The sequence below is a fragment of the Physeter macrocephalus genome, chromosome 14, assembly GCF_002837175.3.
Source record: "Physeter macrocephalus isolate SW-GA chromosome 14, ASM283717v5, whole genome shotgun sequence".
In the NCBI taxonomy this organism is placed as follows: Eukaryota; Metazoa; Chordata; class Mammalia; order Artiodactyla; family Physeteridae; genus Physeter; species Physeter macrocephalus.
Genome location: NC_041227.1, coordinates 41,201,643 through 41,225,345, shown reverse-complemented (window position 1 = coordinate 41,225,345; position 23,703 = coordinate 41,201,643). Strand labels below are relative to the sequence as shown.

The 23,703-nt window shown below is 41.5% G+C and overlaps 1 protein-coding gene across 5 annotated transcripts; it reads left to right on the top strand.

The window, feature by feature from the left end:
- Positions 1-342: 342 nt before the first annotated feature.
- On the top strand, positions 343-21,992 carry GINS1 (GINS complex subunit 1). Of its 5 annotated transcripts, XM_055090492.1 has the most exons (9): positions 942-1,240; positions 3,438-4,337; positions 4,694-4,786; positions 5,312-5,376; positions 9,145-9,243; positions 9,856-9,946; positions 12,333-12,449; positions 16,980-17,054; positions 20,020-21,293. In XM_055090492.1, the coding sequence occupies exons 4-9, from the start codon at positions 5,342-5,344 to the stop codon at positions 20,086-20,088; spliced, it is 486 nt and encodes a 161-aa protein (XP_054946467.1). In that variant the 5' UTR covers positions 942-1,240; positions 3,438-4,337; positions 4,694-4,786; positions 5,312-5,341; the 3' UTR covers positions 20,089-21,293. The 5 variants fall into 5 exon arrangements, 3 of the variants coding, with proteins under 3 accessions (XP_023979420.1, XP_054946467.1, XP_054946468.1); XR_002891704.3 differs by lacking the exons at positions 942-1,240; positions 3,438-4,337; positions 4,694-4,786 and adding exons at positions 343-521; positions 21,908-21,992 and having other exon boundaries at positions 20,020-21,010; XR_002891705.3 differs by lacking the exons at positions 942-1,240; positions 3,438-4,337; positions 4,694-4,786 and adding an exon at positions 343-521 and having other exon boundaries at positions 20,020-20,592; positions 20,928-21,293.
- The last annotated feature ends 1,711 nt before the right edge of the window (positions 21,993-23,703 follow it).

Sequence of the window (23,703 nt, the reverse complement as noted above, 5' to 3'; positions counted from 1 at the left end):
AAGCGGGGCGGAGGCGGGGTCGGCCCCGCGAGTCGCGGACCTGTAGGAGCTGAAACCGTAGGGCCTGGTTCGGCGGCCGTTTGCCTGAGAGCCGGTGGTCTGTAAGGGCCGGCGCGTCCACCATGTTCTGCGAGAGGGCCATGGAGCTGGTCCGCGAGCTGCACCGCGCGGCCGAGGGAAGGCTGCCGGCCTTCAACGTGAGGGCGGCGGGCGGGCGGGCGGGCGCCTCCCAGGGGTGGCTTTTCTGGGGGCTGCGCAGCCGGGACGGGACGGCGGATGTGCCCGTGGGCAATGCGCTCCTATTGGTTGCGCATTTGGGCGCCAAAGCGGGGCGGAGGCGGGGTCGGCCCCGCGAGTCGCGGACCTGTAGGAGCTGAAACCGTAGGGCCTGGTTCGGCGGCCGTTTGCCTGAGAGCCGGTGGTCTGTAAGGGCCGGCGCGTCCACCATGTTCTGCGAGAGGGCCATGGAGCTGGTCCGCGAGCTGCACCGCGCGGCCGAGGGAAGGCTGCCGGCCTTCAACGTGAGGGCGGCGGGCGGGCGGGCGCCTCCCAGGGGTGGCTTTTCTGGGGGCTGCGCAGCCGGGACAGGACGGCGGATGTGCCCGTGGTTCTCCGCGGTGGATGTGGCCGGGTTGGTTTCTGCGGCTTCCCGCGCGCGGTTTGGACGGTCGGCGTCTCGCCCCGGTGACGCGCCGGAGAGGCCCAGAGACGGGTGCTGGAGCGCAGGTGTGAGTTGCACTGGGAGGTGTGGGCCGGGGTAGCGGGGCGTTAGGGCCGCGCCTGAGAGGATGCATGCAGTGAGCGCAGCCCCGCTGGGGAGCCGGCGCTGCGGACACCCTCTCCCCGCCGGGGAAGGGCGACCGGCGTGGGGTGCGCGGGCCGCACGGGGGCTCTGGGGCCGGGAAGTTTGCTGTTCACTCACAAGGCATTTCAGGGCAGCGATGGGGTAACTCTTCGTGTTTTGAAGATAACTGTGGCGGCACTTTGGGGAATGGATCGAAGAGAAGGAAGAATGGCTCTGGGTGGTTACAGTAGACCACACGAGAGCTGTGTATGGTCCGAACGGCCCTGTCAGCGGGCGCTGAAAGCCGTGTCCTGAGACAGCAGGACTTGTAGCTACGAGGACAGGGCTGGAGATGGGATGGATAGTGGGGGAGCAGAGGGGTCGGCATCTCGGGAGGCTTCTCTCTCTGGTAGCGGAGTAAACATCGGAGGTCAGCAGGAAGAGTGTTTGGGGAAGGTGAGTTTTGTTTTGAACATTAAAGAGCAGTTAGTTTGACACTTAGGTCATTTAACGGATGGGGAGACTGAGCCGCGGAAATTTTGGATCCAGTTAAGCAACTTGCCTGAACTTGCAGCATATTGGAGCCAGAGCCTCAATCTGAATACAGGTTTCCTAGAGTCCAGTCTGTTGTTCTTGCAACTTCAGACAGTTACTTCATCTAAAAAGTTAGGAGACCACAGTGGGAGGTTCAGTAGAGACGCTGGAATGAAGAGGCTTGGAGGCTGTCAAATGTGGCCCCGCCGGGGTCGGAAGACTAGGTCCTTTGGGGGTCGTGGTACATGGGAGGAAACCAGCCCAAGGGCTCAGAGACTGCCCACGGTGCTGGCTATTCAGACCCTTAGTCCAGCTCTCTTTTTCACTCCCATTTTAGGTTAAGTGTTGGTTTCGCACTTCTGGGTGGGGGGCTCAGGGGCGAACTTAGAAGTTGTAAAATCACTCGCTTTTCTGGGTCTTAGTCGGTGGAGGTGCACCTTTTCTTGCAGTCGTGCCTGCCTTCGGAGCCAGCCACTGGCACAGCTGAGCTGAGACCAAGAATTGATCTGTTTGACCCCACACACCCTTGACCACACAGACTTTCAAGAATTATTCCTCCCAGGCAGATGATGGCTGGTTTAGAGCAGGGACTCTGCCTTGTTCATTCCAGAATCCCTCATGGTTAGGTGCTGTGTTCAGCAAATTGGAATGATTATGCACTTTCTACATGCAGAACTGGTAATCGTTTAAGTGAGTTTTTAGGAAAATTATTTTAGGTATCTTTAAAAAATTATTTCACACTTGTCTTTTGTATACCTGCTGATCTACTAATTGTGCAAGAGTTTCAACTATTCCTTAAAATAATATTTGTAATAACTGGAATATTTAACTGAATTCTAATAAATCAGACTTTTCTATGATCTCTTTTTAACCAGCTGATGAAAGAGAAGGTAGAAATCATGCTTTCATTTTTCATCAAGAATCATTTCTTATATTCGAGCAGGGTTAAGTAAAGTGTAATTCTGTAATTATACCAGTAGTGCCAAAGCACTTTTGCTAATGCATATATTTTGGCTCTAAAAGTAGATGGGTTACTTATCTTTGTTTTGTTTTGGGTGGTTTTTTTTGGTTGTTATAGCATTAGTGGTTTTTTTTCTTTTTAAAAAATTTTCAATTGAAGTATAGTTGGTTTACAGTGTTTCAGGTGTAGGGGTTGCTTGTTGACAGACTTATTGTGTGACGTTTATGAATTTTATAATTCTAATGTTTTTATCCTTCCAAGGGAAAATTTTGTGTGCGTGTGTGTTTTATATCTTTATTGGATTGTAATTGCTTTACAATGTTGTGTTAGTTTCTGCTGTACAACAAAGTGAATCAGCTATATGTATACATATATCCCCATATCTCTTCCCTCTTGCGTCTCCCTCCCATCGTCCCCATCCCACCCCTCTAGGTCATCACAAAGCACTGAGCTGATCTCCCTGTGCTATGCTGCTGCTTCCCACTAGCTATCTATTTTACATTTGGTAGTGTATATATGTCCATGCCACTCTCTCAATTCGTCCCACCCTCCCCTTCCCCCTCTGTGTCCACAAGTCCGTTTTCTATGTATGCATCTCTATTCCTGCCCTGCCACTAGGTTCATCAGTACCATTTTTCTAGATTCCATATATATGCGTTAAAATACGGTATTTGTTTTTGTCTTTCTGACTTACTTCACTCTGTATGACAGATTCTGGGTCCGTCCACATCATTACAAACGACTCAATTTCGTTCCTTTTTATGGCTGAGTAATATTCCATTGTATTTATGTACCACATCTTCTTTATCCATTCATCTGTTGATGGACATTTAGGTTGCTTCCATGTCCTGGCTGTTGTAAATAGTGCTGCAATGAACATTGTGGTACATGACTCTTTTTGAATTATGGTTTTCTCAGTTTATATGCCCAGTAGTCGGATTGCTGGGTCATATGGTAGTTCTATTTTTAGTTTTTTAAAGAACCTCCATACTGTCCTCCATAGTGGCTGTATCAATTTACATTCCCCTCAACAGTGCAGGAGGGTTCCCTTTTCTCCACACCCTCTCCAGCATTGATTGTTTGTAGTTTTGGGGTTTTTTTTTCTTTTTTTTTTTGTGGTACGCGGGCCCCTCACTGTTGTGGCCTCTCCCATTGCAGAGCACAGGCTCCGGACGCACAGGCTCAGCGGCCATGGCTCACGGGCCCAGCCGCTCTGCGGCATGTGGGATCTTCCCGGACCGGGGCACGAACCTGTGTCCGCTGCATCGGCAGGCGGACCCTCAACCACTGCGCCACCAGGGAAGCCCTAGCAGTGGGTTTTTCTTTTGGTAGTAATCTTTTAAGATTATTTTCCAGTAAATAATAAATTATTTATGTACTTTTGTCATGCATTATTGCTTCTGTAGGGCTATTGATTTTTTTTGTCATTAGTTTTATCGAGGTATAATTTATATACAACAAAATACACATTTTAATAGACATTTGAGTTTTGACAAATGTATACAATCCTTATAACCAGCAACCCAATCAAGATTTCTGTCACCCCAAGGATTCCCTTTTCTCTTTTGTAGCTACTAGCTACCTCCCATCTGTAGCCTTAGGCAACCATGGATTTTCTTTCTGTGCTACAGATTATATTTGTCTTTTTAAATGTATTCCTGGAGTCAGCATGCTTGGAGTTGCAAACTCTTCTGGATGGGGCCAGTTGGAAGCATACAGTGTGTACTCCTTTCTGTCTGACTTCTTTTCTCAGTACAGTATATTCAAGATTATCCTTAATCAGTATGTTAATTGTGTATTTTGTGTTAGTAATTCATTCCTTTTTATTTTTTAAAGTATGGTAAAATATACATAACTTAAAATTTGCCATTTTTCAGTGTACACTTCAATGGCATTAATTATATTCACATTGTTGTGCAACCATCACTCTTATTTCCAAAACTTTTCATAACCCCAAACAAACTCTATAACCTTGAAGCAATAACTCCCCACTGCTCTTTCCCCTCAGCTCCTGGTAACCTCTAATCTACTTTGTCTCTATGAATTTGCCTATTTCAGGTAAGTGGAATCATACAATGTTTGTCCTTCTGTGTCTGGCTTATTTCACTAAGCATAATGTTTTCAAGGTTCATCCATGTTGTTGCATGTATCAGTACTTCATTTCTTTTTTTGGCTGAATAATATTCCATTGAATGGATATACAGTGTTTGGTTTATCTGTTCATCATTTGGACATTTGGGTTGTTTCCACTTTTTGGCTGTTATGAATAATGCTGCTCTGAACATTTGTGTACAAGTTTCTGTATGAACATAGGTTTTCAGTTCTCTTGAGTATATACCTGGGAGTGGAATTGCTGGATAATGTGGTAATTCTGTGTTTAACTTTTTGTGGACTCATCAGACTGTTTTCTGCAGGGCTGTACCATTTTACATTCCTACCTGCATTGTACAAGGGTTCCAATTTCTCCCCATCGTCTCCAACACTTGTTATCATGGCCATCCTAGTAGGTGTGGAAGGACTATTGGTTTGTTGGTTTTTTTTGTTTTTTGGGGGCTGTGTTAGGTCTTTGTTGCTGTGCGTGGGCTTTCTCTAGTTGCGACGAGCAGGGGCTACCCTCTGTTGTGGTGCGTGGGCTTCTCATTGCAGTGGCTTCTCTTGTTGCAGAGCACAGGCTCTAGGTGCGAGGGCTTCAGTAGTTGTGGCACATGGGCTCAGTAGTGGCTCGCGGGCTCTAGTGTGCAGTCTCAGTAGTTGTGGCGCATGGGCTTAGTTGCGTGGCTCGCGGGCTCTAGAGTGCAGTCTCAGTAGTTGTGGCGCATGGGCTTAGTTGCTCTGCGGCATGTGGGATCTTCCCGGACCAGGGCTCGAACCCGTGTCCCCTGCATTGGCAGGCGAATTCTTAACCACTGCACCACCAGAGAAGTCCCGTACTATTGATTTTTGATAACATACATAAATCAAAGATAAACATAGATAAAATATTGCTACAAACTTGGTGGGGGAATTAATGAGTGTAATTTTATATGTTCTAGGAGGATGGACTCAGGCAAGTTCTGGAGGAGATGAAAGCTTTATATGAACAAAACCAATCTGATGTGTAAGTTGATAAGACTGATATTTTAAAACAATTTAAGAAATATGATATTGAAATCAGATAATCTTAACATTAGTTTTATTTTTTTAATTTTTAAAATTTTTTATTATTTTTAAATTAATTTATTATTTATTTATTTATTTTTGGCTGCTTTGGGTCTTCATTGCTGTACGCGGGCTTTCTCTAGTTGCGGCGTTTGGGGGCTACTCGTCATTGTGATGCGCGGGCTTCTCATTGAGGTTGCTTATCTTGTTACAGAGCACAGGCTCTAGGAGCGCAGGCTTCAATAGTTGTGGCTCGCGGGCTCTAGAGGGCAGGCTCAGTAGTTGTGGTGCACAGGCTTAGTTGCTCTGTGGCATGTGGGATCTTCCTGGACCAGGGTTCGAACCCATGTCCCCTGCATTGGCAGGCGGATTCTTAACCACTGCACCACCAGGGAAGTCCCAACATTAGATTTTAGATATGATTTGCTTTTTCTAATTCTCTGTGAGCCTGATCATACCCTAACTATACAGAACTAGAGGGATTTGTATTAATCACTGCTATGTCCATGGGGATTCAAACAGTGCTTGGCACATGGTAGATGTTCAATAAATATTTGTTGTTTGACTGATATGACTTGAAAGGAATTGGGGTGGACCTAAAAGAGATGAGACAGGAGTAAGTAACAACCTTAATAAGTGAAATGTATTGTTTCCACTGCTTGTTTTCATCAGTAGAAGACTTAGTGGGTTAAAAGGAGAACAGGCAGTTTGTAAACTTAGCAGGAGCAGCAGTGACTTAAAAAATCTTGAATGGAGTTCACTGAGAACTAGTGCTACAGAAGGCTTGGTAGGTGAGAGGGTTCTTGAGTTACAGACTATTTAGAGCCAAGCATGGTAGTTGGCCCAGTGCAGAATTTGGGCTGAATGACCAACTTTATAGGGTCCTGTGATTTGGTGAAGAGTAAGACACAGAGTACTAACTGCTGGATCAAAGGTGAGGTATTCAGATCTCAACCTGTCTGCAACATGAGGTTTCATGTTTGGCGTTGTTAGGGAGTGTTTTCATCATTAGTTGGACATAGAAATCAGTACTATGCTGTTAAGATTTGTGGACTACACAGGACAGTAGGCACATTTTGCAGTTACTGTATTTAAGGATAGATACAGATGGAACAAGGAACTGAACTGCAACAGGAGTGCAGTAAATGTAAGGGAAATGTAAAGTCCTGAACTCAGGTTCCCAAACTGTTCATTTGTTCATTCAACAGATATGTACTAAACAATTATGAGCTGATAAATGGCTCTGGTATTTCAATTGTGAACAACATAATCAAGATTTTTGCCCCCATGACCCTCACAGTGTAAGGCAGAAGGCAGATATTAAATACAGATACACCAAGTTGGAATACATGCTATGAAGGAAAACAACAACACTAGGAGAGAGAATAATGAATTGAAAATATTAGTAGATTGAGGAATCAGGGAAGTTCTCTCCAAGGAAAAGACATTTCAGCTGGGGCCTGAAGGAGAAGCAGGTTTTAGCGAGGCAGTAATTGGGGCAGAGAGTGTTCTAGGTGGAGGAAACAGCATATGCAAAGACCCTGAGTCATGAAAGAGGGTGGGATGCTCAGGGAACTGATCATTAAAGAAAGCCAGTGTGGCTGAAACTTAGTGAGCAGGCAAAGGGTGACACCAGGTGAGATTTTTAAGTATGTGGGGCAGGTGGAGGCATGTTTGTGTTTTAAAAGACCACCCTGGCTGCTGTGTGGATAGTAGGTGGAGGGGCTGAGAGGATAGGGAGGCATGCTGGTCATGCAGGTGGCAGGAGAGGTAAGCCAGACTAGGGAGAAAGTGAACAGTTTATAGACATATTTCGGAGGTGGCCTAACAGGCCTTGTTCCAGTAAGAGGATGATTTTCCTGTATACATACCATCTGGAAATTCATGATCCAAAATTCTGTGCCCTATTCTCCTAGTTTGGTTCTCGGGGGTCAGTCACTATTACCAGTTTCTGGTTAAAATTATTTGTCAGAAGAAATCTATTCCTATTTAATTACTCATGTGTAAGTGTGAGTTTTTTAAGGAAGTTCTTATGTACCTAATAAAGTACTCTGATGTTAGGTTGGGTGTATTTTATTTGTGCTATTTCTTTTGTGTGTGTGTGTGTGTGTTACGGGGGCCTCTCACTGTTGTGGCCTCTCCCGTTGTGGAGCACAGGCTCTTGATGCACAGGCTCAGCGGCCATGGCTCACGGGCCCAGCCGCTCTGCAGCATGTCGTCTTCCCGGACCGGGGCACGAACCCGTGTCCCCTGCATTGGCAGGTGGATTCTCAACCACTGCACCACCAGGGAAGCCCTATGCTATTTCTTTATAATCCAGAGCACATTGTAAACAATGTGGAGATAGGGAATTCCCTGGTGGTCCAGTGGTTAGGACTCTGCGTTTCCACTGCAGGGGGCACGGGTTCGATTCCTGGTTGGGGAACTCAGATCCTGCAAGCCTCTTGGTGTAGCCAAAAACAAAAACAAAAAATGTGGAGAATAAATCTAACGTTTGTAGAGTGGCAGAAGTGTATAGAACAATCTAAAAGACATGGTAAAATGGGACATATATTTTACCTCTATTTTCAGGGCTTGGAGCAGGCACGTATATTTTGTATTTGTTTCCTTTTAAAACTCCAGAGTAGATTCTAATTCATTCTGTATACCTGGCTTTGTTTTGTTTCCAGTTTTTTTTTATTATGGAAAAATATACATCACATAAAATTTGCTATCTTAACTTTTTTTTTTGGCCACACTGTGGGGCATGTGGGATCCTAGTTCCCTGCCCCCTGCCCTGCAGTGGAAGTATGGAGTCCCAATTACTGGACCGCCAGAGAAGTCCCCCATCTTAACCATTTTTAAGCATACAGTTCAGTGTATTTAGTACATTCATAATGTCATATAGCCATCACCATCATCTCCAGAACTCTTCATCTTGTAAAACTGAAACACTATACCCATTAAGCAATTGTACATTTGGTTTTATTTTATTTATTTATTTATTTTTTTGGCTGCACAACGAGGCTTGCAGGATCTTAGTTCCCTGACCAGGGATTGAACCTGTGCCCTCAGCAGTGAAAGTGCAGAGTCCTAACCACTGGACCACCAGGGAATTCCCATACATCTGGTTTTAAAGTGCAATACTCGTCTAATATCCAAGGAGATATATATTTTATAGGGTAAAACCAAAATTTTCTCCCTCTCTGTGTGAAGGACCCTAAAGTAGAGAACATGCACATAGTTGAAGATCAATAAATATTTGTTGGATGAGTGGAGGACCATCTGACTCCAGAATTCTTAGCTCACTTTATTAGAATGAGGATTTGGAAGTACCACGAAAAGAGGACTCCATAGGATCAGAACATGATGTGAGGCCATAATCCTATGCACCGTGATATTCGATCTGAATATCTTATCCCACCATGAAAAAGGGATTCCAAAAAGTGAGGAAACACAATATTTGTCTTTTGGAGACAATGGAGATTAATCAGTGTGCAAAATGCAAAGTGCCACATGGCTAAACAAAACACTGGGAGTGTGATCCTAGGCAAATTAGTTAGCTTTTGGCTTTTTTTTATCTTTTAACATGTTAGCAAAAGCTCTGATGTGGAGGCAGGTACTATTTGGGTAGGTTAACTGCTAACATAAATGGATAAAAACAAGCATGGAGTCAGTTGTTAGTTGGCTTGGAAAATTCGATTTATACTGAAATAAACATTCTTTTCCTCCTTAAATGTTTTACCAGGAATGAAGCGAAGTCAGGTGGACGAGGTGATTTGATACCAACCATCAAGTTTCGACACTGTTCTTTGTTAAGAAATCAGCGCTGCACTGTAGCATACCTGTGAGCTTCTCTGTGTTTGCTGGGGTGGCAGGGAGCAGTGGAGGGTTCCCATATGGTTTCGTAATTAACCATTTTATATGGATAACAGGAATTCTTAGATTTGTCTCTCTTTTATAAACATTCTGAATTCTTCTCTTTTTTCTATTTAAACATTTTTTATAATGAAAAATTGCAGTATTCATAAAATTAGGGAATAATATTACATACCCCCATGGAGCCATCATATAGGCTTAACAATTCTTAACATTTTGCCATAATTGCTTCATCTTGTTTTATTTGTCCATGCTAAAACATTGTAGAACATCGGGCATTTTACCACTGAATACCTTAGTATGCATCTCTAAGAAATAAGGACCTTTTGGACCTTTTCTTACTTGACCACTATGATTCTCATACCTAGAGGAATGAACCCGACTTCACAGCATCCTTCCATACTGTATTCCTATTCTCCCTGTTGTCCCAAAGATGCCCTCTTACAATGGTTTGTTTGCCTCAGGAACCAAATAAAAGTCCACATGTTAAATTTTGGTGGTTGAGTCTGGAGTCTCTCTTGATCAAAACAACTTCTGATATCCCTCTGTTATGCCATCTAATATCTTATTAATGTCCTAGGTATGACCGATTGCTTCGGATTAGAGCACTCAGGTGGGAATGTGGCAGTGTCTTGCCAAGTGCTTTACGATTTCACATGTCTGCTGAAGAAGTAAGTCAGCACTGTTGTTCAAGTTTGTGAATTTGGAAAATCGCTGAGGTTATGGCAGTGTTCTGTAATAGTATTTATAGTATTTCTCTTTTTTTGTTTTAACATTTGTTTTTGAGTAATTTTTGGTCTGTAGTATATACTGTGATGAGAATGGTAGGAGTAATTCTAAATACTGTATGGAAAACTACTATTACTTAACAAAATAAAGGGTCCCATTATGTTACTTGTTAGTGATCCATCAGTAGGATGAAAAACCTGGCATTATTATTGGGAGATTTTCCATAAAATATGTGGGTATACATAATTTGCTTATCAATGTGAATACTTGAATTCTTGATTTATCCAGTCATTAAGGGACAATATTTAAGGACACAGGATTGGAGCCAAGCAAACCTGTGTACAAACCTTGGCTCTGCCACTGTCAGATCTTGGGCAAGTGACTCGACCTCTCCCTGTGCCTAAATTCCCTCATTTACAAAGCGAGGGTCATACTGCCTATGGTGTTGCAGTGACTTCGGACACTACCTAAAGTTAGACCAAACTTCATAGGTTAAGACTGCTCTCACCTTCAGATACCAGCCGTAAAGTTTGAGGTTCCCAAGGCCACCCTCCCTTCTGACCAACTGGCTACAAATTCAGAGGTTCCCACCATCCCCTCAGGTTTGGGGCTTTTAGCCTCTTGATATTAGTCCAACTTGGAGAGAGGAGAGGGGAGCTAGAAGTAGAGCTCAGTCACCTGTGATTCAATCAACCATGATTTGATCAATCGATCAAGCCTATGTAATGATACCCCAGAGCTGTGTGAGCTTCCCTGGCTGACAATACTTTGTGTGTGTTGTTACATATCAGTGTGCCAGGAGGGTGGTGTGTCCTGATTCCTCAGGGATAGGATACTTGAAGCTTCACATTTGGGACTCCCAGACCTCATCCTGGGTGTCTGTTCCTTTGGCTGGTTCTGATTTGTATCTGCAATAAAACTGTGATTGTCAGTGTAGTGCTTTCCTGGGTTCCGTGAGTCATTCTGGCAAATTATTGAACCTGAGGGAGGGGTGTATGTATGTATACGCACACACACACTTTACTAATGCAGGTTATGTGTATAGTCTTTTAGAAATTATCTTGTTTTACCTTTCACAAAGAGATTTACAGTACTGGAATAGATTTTTGTGAATAATGTAAGAGCCTAGTTGCATTTTGAATATGGATATTGAGATGGCATCATTTATTGAAAAGGTCCTCTTTTCCCCTTGCTCTCTGCACAGTGCCACTTGTCATAAATTGAATGTCAATATATCTGTGGATTTTGGATGGGGGACTTTCTCTTCTTTCTTAGTCTGTTTGTCCTTGTACCAATTTCATATTGTTTAAATTATTGGAATTTTATAATAAGTCTTGAGTAAGTGTTCCCATCTTGTTCTTCTTTTTCAGTGTCTTCACTGCTTTTGGCCTTCTGCATTTCCTTGCAAATTTTAGGCTCAATTTATCAAGTTCCATTTTTTAAAAAATTGGGGTTTTGATTGAGATTGAATTGAATCTATAGATCAGTCGACGTTATTACAATACTGAATCACCCAGTCCTTGAATGTGGTATATCCTTCCACATACTTTGGTTTTCTTTAATTTCTCTCAACAATTAAAAAAAAAAACAGGTTTACTGAGATATAATTTACATCCCCTAAAGTTTATCCTTTTAAAGTATACAATTCAGTGTATTTAGGATATTCACAGAGTTGTGCATCCATCACCACCATCTTATCCAGAACATATTCTGTCCCCTCTTCCCAGGCCCTAGAGACCACTACTCTACTTTCTTCATGGATTGGCCTAGTATGGATTTTTCATATGAGTGGAATTGTACAATATGTGGCCTTTTGTGTTTTTCACTCAGCATGTTTTCAAGGTTCATCCATGTGGTAACACATATAAGAGCTCCACTCTGATTTACGACTGAATAATCCCATTGTAGGGATGTACACATCTTATCCATTCATCAGTTGATGGACATTTGGGTGTTTTTCTCAACAGCATTTTATAGCTTTCAGAAAACCTGTCAATACGGAGTTTGAAGTTTGAAGAGATCATAATTCTGAAATGGTGTATTTTTCATGGTTTGGTTTCTGGTGGAAAGTTCCTTAGGTCTGTGATTAAGTATGCTGGGATGCAAGTTCTGTGAGAACAGAGATGTTTGTTCACTTTGTTAAATGATCCTAAGTACCTAGACCAGTGCCTGGTTCATAACAGGCAGTCACTAATATTTGTAGTTTGAATGAATGGTCGTAGTAATGATCCATGTGGGGATGTGTGCTGTTTTTGAAAGGATTAGTGTATAATTTCTGCAAGTTTGTTTTCTTACAGCTTTGTCAAATGGCCATCTTTATGTTTGTAGATGGAATGGTTCAATCATTACAAAAAGTCCCTTGCTACCTACATGAGGTCGTTGGGAGGAGATGAAGGTTTGGACATCACACAGGATATGAAACCTCCAAAAAGCCTATATATAGAAGTAAGTATACCTTTTTAAAATTGATTTTTCTTTAATGCATAGACTGTGATGACTTTTGTCTAAGAAAAGGGGTGATGTGGCACATATATACAATGGAATATTACTTAGCCATAAAAAGAAACGAAATTGAGATACTTGTAAGATTACAGAAAATAACATAGAAAATGTCTATGAATCTAAAACCTAGATATATATACACCACCAAATATAAAATAGAAAGCTAGTGGGAAGCAGCCGCATAGCACAGGGAGATCAGCTCGGTGCTTTGTGACCACCTAGAGGGGTGGGATAGGGAGGGTGGGAGGGAGACGCAGGAGGGAGGAGATATGGGGATATATGTATATGTATAGCTGATTCACTTTGTTATAAAGCAGAAACAAACACACCATTGTAAAGCAATTATACTCCAATAAAGATGTTAAAAAAAAAAAAGAAAAGGGGTATATGAATATATATTAGTTTATACAGGCATACCTTGGAGATATCATGGGTTTGGTTTAAGGCCCACAATAAAGTGCATATTCAATAAAGTGAATCACGAAATGTTTTGGTTTCCCAGTACATATAAAAGTTATGTTTACACTATACTGTAGTCTGTTGAATATGCATTAGCATTATAATGCTAACCATCATCTGATAATGCAGGGTTGCCACAAACCTTCAATTTGGAAAAAGCACAATATCTGAGAAGCACAATAAAGCAAAGCACAAAAAAGAAAGGAAACAAACTCAAACCAAAAATTTTACCTGTAGGTGGTGGCAGGAATAGGATGGAACAGCTAAAATTTTCTGACTGTACCTGTTTTAAAAGTTTTAACTTTGGAACCATGTAAATATTTTACGTATTGTTAAAACAAAATGAAATCAAAGTGGAAAACCAACCTACACATTTTGAAAACAAAATGAAACAAATGAACCTGTGTTTTCATGTTGGTAGATTAGTCAAACGGGTTATTTAAATTACTTAAAAACACATAGATTGATTGTATTTCCCTAGTAGGTACATACTAAGGATGAAAAGAATTACAAAGAAATCTTAACCTGTTTTTAGTAATCATATTATTTGTAATAATGTTATTAGTAATAATATTCCTAAGAATAATATAATATTATTTAATAAACAGTTTATATATTGAAGAATAGAGCAAAAAAGTAATAGCATGGACTCATGTTGAATCATCTCTTCTAAAGAAGTATTTCTTAGCTTTGTCCACTGAAAAGGCCTAGAAACAAGGACCAACCCAGTAGCCATGAGCATCCACATTCTTGAGTCTATATGCCATTTCCTGTGAAAGGAAACCAGGACTCCTGGGGGGAAAATGGCTGATTCCAGGTCTCAAATAGATTAAAGATGTACAAGCTGAGCATGGAAAGCAAAGAAAGTAAGTACCAAGGACTACAAGGGGAGTGCTGAAAAGACTTGGGAGCTGATTTGAAGGAGCTCTCGTTAGCCAGAGAAAGGACAATTTGAGCATCAAAATGATAAACTGCAGTGAATTGCATCACATCAATTGTGTTAGAAGCATGAATGATAATGACACCTAACAACAGTTTTTTGTTTTTTGTATTTTTTGTGGTACGCGGGCCTCTCACTGTTTTGGCCTCTCCCGCTGCGGAGCACAGGCTCCGGACGTGCAGGCTCAGGGGCCATGGCTCACGGGCCCAGCCGCTCCGCGGCACGCGGGATCCTCCTGGACCGGGGCACGAACCCGTGTCCCCTGCGGCGGCTGGCGGACTCTCAACCACTGCGCCACCAGGGAAGCCCACAACAACAGTTTTAAAACTGAAACCTCTTTGGGTCTCCTTGGAGAATATGAAGGATGCAACTCATTTTGGAAAATGGTAAATGAAAGAATGGAGTCAAGCATCCATCTGCCGTTATTGCACAAATTCTGTCTCAGGGTAGCCAAATTGTTCACTAGAGAAATCTCTTTTGTATAGAAGAATTCCAGCTAATAAATGCAGCAGGAATAAAAAAACTAGATTAATGCCATTTTGTAGCCCTAATGCATGGAGGCAAGTAGCTGCTAAAGCATTAGGTGAAAAGCTTAAGAGAGACCTTAGTAGTAGATGGGTATGGATAGCACCTAGGCCCATTGATCAATCTTAACATCCAAAAAGGGACACCAGGATTTCCCTGGTGGCGCAATGGTTAATCTGCCTGCCAATGCAGACGACACAGGTTTGATCCCTGGTCCAGGAAGATCCCACATGCTGTAGAGCAACTAAGCCTGTGCAGCTAAGCCCGTGCGCCACAGCTACTGAGCCTGCACTCTAGAGCCCACATGCCACAACTACTGAGACTACATGCTGCAACTACTGAAGCCTGTGTGCTCTAGGGCCTGCGTGCCACAACTACTGAGCCCGTGTGCTGCAACTACTGAAGCCCGCACTCCTAGAGCCTGTGCTCTGCAACAGGAGAAGCCACCGCAATGAGAAGCCCATGCACTGCAACTAAGAGTAGCCCGTGCTCACTGCAACTAGAGAAAGCCCGCCCGTAGCAATGAAGACCAAACACAGCCAAAAAAAAAAACCCAAAAAACAAAAAGGGACACCAGACATTTTGTGCTTCACAACATCATAACACCATTTGCCAGAAAACTAAACCTGATCTGATCCAGCCCCCACACCTAACTTCCAGTTTATAGGAAATTCAGGGATGGGGGAACATAAATGACCCCACAGGAGTCCACAACAGAATCTGTTTTTTGGAAAACTACCAAACTGCTCAGTTTCTTTAACAAATAAGTTGCCAAGGGGAAGGGGAAGGGGGAGAACCCTGTAGATTAAAGGAGACTTGGAGACATATCAGAAATGTGTAACGTGTAGCTCTCGTTTGACTCTCATTTGAGCATGGCAACTTTAAAAAAAAAATTCATGCGACAAAATGGGGAAATTTGGATTCTAACTGGGTATTTCATAATATTAAAAAATTATTAATAAGATGTGATAATGGTATTGGGATTTTTTTTAAAAAAATCTTATTTTATAGAAATAAGCACTAAAATAATTATAGATTAAATGAAATGATGTCTAGGATTTGCTTCAGAATAACCCAGAAGTGGGCGAGGGAACAAGATTGACCACAGGTCGATAGTAGTTGAAGCCATTTGGTGGAACATTAAGTTTATTAGCCTTTTTACTTTTCAATGTGTTTGAGGTTTTCCACAATAAAAGTCTATTTAAAGAAGCAAAATGCTGGTGGTGGGGGGGATTTTTCTTGTATTTCTCAAACCAACTTAAAATACCTTTGGGAGTCATGGTAGGATTGCAGAGGAATCACAGGACATGAAATTATCCAGGAAAAGTAGGAATCTGAGACTTGCCACTGGAGTTGGCTTTGCTAACACCAGTGCTAGTACTCTGGAGAATAAACTGAGGTCTGAACTCTCATAGGAGATGAAAATGCCCTCCCGCCTTCCTGTGGCAGCACTTGAAGCTGAGCCAGGTCTGAGATTTCTGGGGCTACCTTTGAATGTTCCTTCTTTGCAGTTGCAGAAGTGGTTATCAGGCTCCTTACCCCTCCCACCTTCCAACTAAGAGCCTCTCCTGATTCTTGTAGCATGAGTCTATATCTTCTCTTTCCTAGTGTACTTCTAAGTAATACTGGGAAAGAGTCTGAATCAGTCAATCAAAGGAGATTGGCAGAATCTGTAAAACAAATCTTATAGACTTATGTCCTGTTCTCAGATATTGATACTTTATGGGAGGAATCTGTAAGAGGCAGGTTGGGATAGATCTAAAACTTTCTCTTTTCTTTGTAGATATGGGGTTTTTTTTGTTTTCTTTTTAATTTTATTTTTGTCTGCATCAGGTCTTAGTTGTGGCACGTGGGATCTTCGTTGAGGCATGAGGGATCTTTCGCTGTGGTGTGCGGGCTTCTCTAGTTGTGGCGTGCGGGTTTTCTCTTCTCTGGTTGTGGTGCATGGGCTCCATGGTATGTGGGCTTTGTAGTTGTGGCGCAGGGTTCCAGGGCACGTGGCCGCTGTAGTTTGCGGCTCGCGGGCTCTAGTTGAGGTGCACAAGCTCAGTAGTTGTGGTGCGCAGGCTTAGTTGCATGGGCTTAGTTGCTCTGTGGCATGTGGGATCTTAGTTCCCTGACCAGGGATTGAACCTGCGCCCATACATTGTAAGGCGGATTCTTTATCACTGGACTATCAGGGAAGTCCCTGTAGATGTGTTTTCAACTGCTTGATTTTTCACAGTTTGCAGAGGGAAAACAATCCAGTGACATTGTCTCTTTTGGGCAGCTCCTTAGGTTTTCTTGCTGTCAGTGCTGACGTACACATATATTTGGAGATTTGCCATTTTTCTTCCTCCCTGTCAAAACAGGACAATTGGAACCACTAGAATACCACAGGAAGGAGTACTAGGCCTAAGTACACAGAGAAGAAATAAAGAGAAAGCCTAATACTTTTCATATGGGTATATATAAATCCCCATCTACTTTATGGTTTCTACATTTTTTTTTTTTTTTGGTTTCTACATATTAAAAAGTAATTTAGATAAAACATCAGTTTTTCTTTTCAGGTGCGGTGTCTAAAAGACTATGGAGAATTTGAAGTTGATGATGGTACTTCAGTCCTATTAAAAAAAAATAGCCAGGTATTTATTGTCTTAAGATACTTTAAATTTTGTAAGAGTGTTGAATGATGAAAATGTTGGAATCAGTAGCAAGGTAAGTATCACCTTGTGATGATCATTTGTATCGTAGGAATTATGTTTATTATAAAATACTCTTTTGTCCTTTTTCTAAATGTAAAGACGTGAAGCAAACGTTGCATATAGTAAGAAAGGGTTAATTACAGTTGACCCTTGAACAATGCACAGGGATTAGGGGTGCCTACAGACTCCCCTCTCCCCACACAGTCGGAAATCTGAGTACTTCTATCTCTGCCTCAAAAGCAAAGGGATTGATGAATGACTCACCCAAAGGCTGGATGCTAAAACAGTTTGAATAGAATTAGGACCCAAGCCCTAGTTCTTTTGATTCTACCTGTTATGATCTCTAATCGAACACAAACTTTTCCCCATACTTAGTCAATTTAAAGATCTGTAAAATGAAAATACAGGTTTTATATGTGTGTGTGTGTGTGTGTGTGTGTGTGTGTGTGTGTATATATATATATATATATACGCATATTTGAGTGGTGTCATGCAGTTCAAACCCATGCTCAAGCATTAGCTATAATTTACTAGGGTATTGCTTGAATTTAATACTAAGCATTTCCCTGGGAAGTTGCCACAGTGGGTCTTACTCTAGTTAAGGGGCTATTAAGTTGTTGCATTTAGCTCCTTTCTTCAAATTATTATTTTTTAAAAAGGTGCTAAGCACTAGTTTTCAGCCTATACTTCTTCACCTTTTAAATCCTAGTTCTTTAGCTAACAATTAGTGATATGGATCAAAAAATTTCTAAGTATTTAATATATAAACATAATAGAATTTAATAGGGAAAGACTGAAATTGTGAAATTGTAACTCACTAAATTTTTCCTTACGAAGAATCTCAATTTATTGTTTCCTTAGAAATCTTCAAGTTCATACTAGATGAATTCACATTAGCTAAATTTATTTTATCCTATCTCTATTTTCTGTAGTCATATTAGCATAGGAGGAAAGGTGAACTAGTAAAAACCACTCTTTCCTTTGTTGCCTGCCATCTTGTTATGAGACGGCCGGTATTTAATGACCCTAGTCACTTTTGTTGACTTCTGTTTGTTCTGTTGAGCCAAAGAATGGTTCTGGTTATGTGGTTCCTAGCTCATTTCCCTAAGGGAGGGTGAGTTGGTCTCTTATTTTACTGGTACCCTTGAAGTTTTAAATAGTTTCCTGAAACAAAAGTTGAAATTATTAAAGACAGATTTTCAGGGTACCCTAAAATCTTTGGTTGTTAAGGCAAATGTTTCCCTTCCAAGGATACTAATGAATAGAAAATAGATGGTGAAGCTCTGGGTCCACAAGAACAAAGCTAGCCTCATAAAGCAAGATCTGAGAAAATGCACTTCACCCCAAACAGTGTCCCATGGTTGAATTTCTTTCTCGAGCTTTGTGGCCAGTCTTCCCACCAGGTGTACTAAGACTCCTCAGCAGGGAGGACCTGGGTGGGGCCAGGGCAGCCGAAACCCAGTCCCTCCTCCGTCTGCTGCTGTTAGACGATTGCTGTTTACTGTGTGGCGCATTCAGAAGCCTTCCTCTTAATTAGACTTTGTCTCTCAGTATCACCCTATAAAAATGGGGAAACTTAAAAGCATAATCTACTGTAATTGATATTAAGGGGCTTCTAAAATGTCTGAGCACATCTGAAACCAGTTTTCTATAAAATCTATAGTGTAGATCACATACATAATGTAAAATATTAATAGGGAAACATTTTCCTACTGTACATTCCTTTATTATCGACTCTATGGCAAGCATGCTTCTCTGGTTGTCCAGAAATCAGAACTCCCTCTTTTTAGTAGATATTGGAATAATTGTTAAATGAACAACTCTATAGTATTTTCTCTCTTTATTTGTTTATTTTTTTACATTTTATATTCTTAAGGCTTTTAAAAAATTCAGTTAAATTAGACAACAGTCCTTGGCCCATGGGTCTTCATGACTGGTTTGGAGGAGTTTCTTTGGTCATGGGTCTCACCTGAGGCCTTTGAGTTTGTGCAGGACTGTCAGGTGCACGGTGCCACTGAAGTGGCATCTGCTTCCTTGAATACTTTGCATACTCTCTGCTTCAGTTACTTTCTAGGCTTACCTACGCTGCACTTTCTAATGTACTGTTTCTTGTTTTTACCCAAGTATCTCTGTCTCGTCTTTGAGATTTCTTTGGTCACTTGTTAGCTTGGAAAGTCTTCCTGCCTCACTTCCAGCACCTCCCCGCTCCAGAGTTTACTAAATATTCACTTTTGTTTTAAGCCCTGGTGTTTTGAGAGGGAATCAGACAAGGAGACTCCTTTCCACCTCAGAACGAGAGCACTGTCCTCTCAGGAGACGTTGAGGATGAGCCTCAGCCAGGCACTGGCATCCTCACACACAGTGTGTGACCAGCACCCATGTCATAGGTTACAATGACTTTTAATCCTTGGAAAATATGGGAGAAGAGTTGCACTGTTAGTAGAAGAATGGCTGTTCAGACTCAGATCCTAGAAAAGGTTTAATGGAGAAGACAGTCCTTCCGTTTGCCTTCCTAATGAGCTGTTGCTGTACCACTTGTGATCCAGTGCCCCAAATCTCACCTACCTGGGTTTTCTGTGCATAAATTTTATTTTTTTTTAATTTTTTTTTGTGCATAAATTTTAAAATGCAAACATTAAGGAAAATACCTACTAGAATTCAAAACTCTTTAGTTAAATTTAACTTAAGCAAAACGTGAATTTGTTTATAAAATTCAGATTTCAGTGCAGCTGTAGGTGACATCCATTTCGGTTGATTAAAATTGCAAAAATACTTAAGTTTAGCTTTTAACTACTTAGCTGGTGGAGCTTGAAATATATATATAATGCGTTGCTGCTTTTTAATGATGCATCGTGTAATTTAACACTCTTTTCATTCCTTTTTCTTCCTCCCCCTCTTCCCTCAGCACTTTCTACCTCGGTGGAAGTGCGAGCAGCTGATTAGACAAGGCATCCTGGAGCACGTGCTATCATGACCTCGCGCCAGATGGCTGCTAAGGCTTCCCCCGTTCGAGGCTGGACCCAACCAAGGACACTTCTCCACCTCCCTCTCCACCTCCCCCAGGCCCACCACTTTTTGGTTTTAAAATTTAGACTTTCTTTAACCAGGAATGCTTGGCCAAGGAGTATGGTTTGTTTTTCTTTTTCTTTTTTTTCATTTGAACCTTAGTTTTTCTTTTATTTAATTTCCAAATATAATTCTATAACCTTCCATGGTAAACATATTTTTGAATCTATGTTGTATGCTTGCATTTTGAAGCATCAGTTCTCAATAGAGAGTTTGAATTCTTGCCATACAGAGACTCCACGTATCCAATCTTCTGTCCACAGTTCTAGAGGGAAGTCCAGGATCAAGGCTCTAGCAGATTCTGTGCCTAAAGAGAGTGCTTCCTGGTTCATACACCGCCATCTTCTCATTCTGTGCTCACAAGGTGGAAGTGGTTTATTTTTCTATTGTACAGGATTCTCCCCTTTGTGTGGTAAGTTGTATCTGTAATCACAACATTCCTACAATTCCCAAAATACTATATACAGTTCCCAAAATACTATAGTGTGTTTTTGTTTAATGAAAGTAAATTATCAGTATTACATTTTAATCTCCTTTAAACAATGAGGAAGTTTCACCTGGCTGTATAGGGAGATAGGAGGTCCTTGTGCATCTTGTGTTGCTGGAAGTGTGCATTGTGCAAGCTGGGGAGCTGAATTTCTGCAATTCATGTTCCCAAATCACATGGGCAGGTGGAGCTGATGGCCTATAAAATTTTCAGTGTATTTAATGTTTAATAACATGTTAACTTATCACCTGGCTACTTAGGAAGAAAAGAAGGACACAGTGGATTTTGCCCATTTCCAGCAGTGGTGGCTGATCTGGCTCGTGCCTGTCTGTGAGCTTGTGGGGTGAGCACCAGGATCTCCCCTTTGGAAAGGGAAATTGAAATTGGGGCTAGGAAAGGAGCTTTGTGCAGTCACAGTGACCAGAAAGTCACATGAAGGGCTGGTCAGCTAAGTGGAGTGCAGTTTCTGTTGCCTGATAAACTGAAAATGGTAGACATTGGAGAGGCACAGAGTGGTCTTGCCTGGTGGTCAGTGGCCTTTCCGCACTGGTCCGTCCCCTCCATGACCAGTGACTAGAGCCAGTCAACATAAATCAATAAAACCTACAAAATTTTAACGTTTCAACTAGTATACATTCACTTCAAATAAGGAATATACTTATTATTTTATTCTGGGAATTAAACAGAAAAGTACAACATATATCAGTAATTAGTAATTTACGTACAGGAATGACGCGGGGCTGTAATCTCAGAGGCATTCAAATTTAAAATCCAGATAAACCCAGTACCTGACACTCTCTGTGCGGTTTATTTCTTAAACAGGTGAATGTTTCTGGCCAAAATTATACTCAAGAAATCAAGCTATAGAGAGGCTCTACCTAGGGTGTGGATCCGCATATTTTCACAACACATGTACTTAGGTCAGTAGGCAGCCCTTGACAGACTGTTTTTGTTTATGTATTTTTATGGCCACGCCACTCGGCTTGCAGGATCTTACTTTCCCGACCAGGGACTGAACCCGTGCCCTCAGTAGTGAAAGCACAGAGTCCTAACCACTGTACTGCCAGGGAATCCCCTCATTTTTAAAAATAATTCCTCCCGTAGGTTCGTAGCCACATCAGATTTTCATCTGAATCTCTGCCAATAAACAATATGGAATATTTCCCTAGTGAGTGGGATGGATGATGTTTTAACTGTCCATCAGTGGTCACTTCCTTCCCTTGCATTTTGCTCTTCCAAGCATGTGGAACCATGTGCAGGTGATCCTAGAGTCCGTGTGAATCAGCCGTGAGGACAGACAGCAGTGAAGGCCATTGCCCTGTTGCCAGCCCAGCATCATTCCTGTACGTAAATTATTGATATATGTTGTACTTTTCTGTTTAATTCCCAGAATAAAATAATAAGTATCTATAGCTTGATTTCTTGAGTATAATTTTGGCCAGAAACATTCACCTGTTTAAGAAATAAACCGCACAGAGAGTGTCAGGTACTGGGTTTATCTGGATTTTAAATTTGAATGCCTCTGAGATTACAGCCCCGCGTCATTCCTGTACGTAAATTACTAATTACTGATATATGTTGTACTTTTCTGTTTAATTCCCAGAATAAAATAATAAGTATATTCCTTATTTGAAGTGAATGTATGCTTGTTGAAAAGTTAAAATTTTGTAGGTTTTATTGATTTATGTTGACTGGCTCTAGAATTGTGGCTAGAATTTTAAAATATATGTTTTTTCTTATTATAGAGGTAATATATGCACGGTTAAAAAGGTAAAAAAAAAAAACAGTGTAAAAAATGAATACCACCATCCAGTGTGTCCACCAGTAACTGGTTACGGATATAAGTGCAATCCCATTTCTTTTTAGTGTTTGCCCAATTACTTTCTAGTTTTTGTTTCTAATATGAATGGAATCTTCTTTTTCATTATATTTTCTAATTGGTTTTGGCTGATACATATAAAAAAGCTGTAAATTATGATGATTTGGCCACATTCCTATATAAACTCATTTCTTTTTCACATTGATTTTGTTGTCTAGAACTGTCAGGAAAATGTTGACTACTGCTGGTAATAGCTAACATCTTTTTCCTGACTTGACTGGAATGCCACAGTCTTCTTAATCTCTCTATCCCGTACTTCTCCAGGAAAACTACCAAAACTTGTGGCCAGTGCAACTTGAAACCTCAAAATAAATTCAATACCATAATAAAACAAAACAGTGGTAGTTAACAAACATGATTTTTCCAAGTACACTTTGGGAACTTAAGTGATGATCATGTATGGTTTCTCACTTAACTCCCTAAAGTTCATGAATTATATATATGGAATTTTATTGTTGAACTATCTTGCATTCCATTTTTAACATTCTTCTTGGCTGTGGTGTGTTAACCATTCAGTGAACTGCAGGATTTGATTTGGTGTTATTTTATTGTGGAATTTTGCAACTGTGAGTGATGCTGGTTTATAGTGTTTGGGAAGAGGGAAACGTGTCTGTCTTCACATATGTGTCTATACTTTGTCAGTGTTTTCAATAATCTGCTCCTATGAAACAGCCAGCTGAACACAGTGGCTTTAAATAGCACCATTTTATTAGTTCTCCCAGTTCTGTGGGTTGACTGGGCTCAGCTGGGAGGTTCTGCAGATCTTGCTTGGGGTCCCTGATGCAGTTGCATTCAGGTGGTGGCCTGGCTGGGATGGCTTGGCCTCTGGTCTCCATGTGGGCCTCTCCCGTGGTTCTCTCCAGCAAGCTGGCTGGGCTTCTCACCGGGCAGCTTAGGACTCCTGCAGGGTTAAGAGGGTGGATGTGGGTGCTGGTAGTTTTCTTTCTTTTTTTTTTATTTTAATTTTTTAAATTGTTTTAAAATTTTTTAAATTTTTTTGGCTGTGTTGGACCTTCGTTGCTGCGTGCGGCCTTTCTCTAGTTGCGGCGAGCAGGGGCTACTCTTTGTTGCGGTGTGCGGGCTTCTCATTGCAGTGGCTTCTCTTGTTGTGGAGCACGGGCTCTAGGCATGCGGGCTTCAGTAGTTGTGGCACGTGG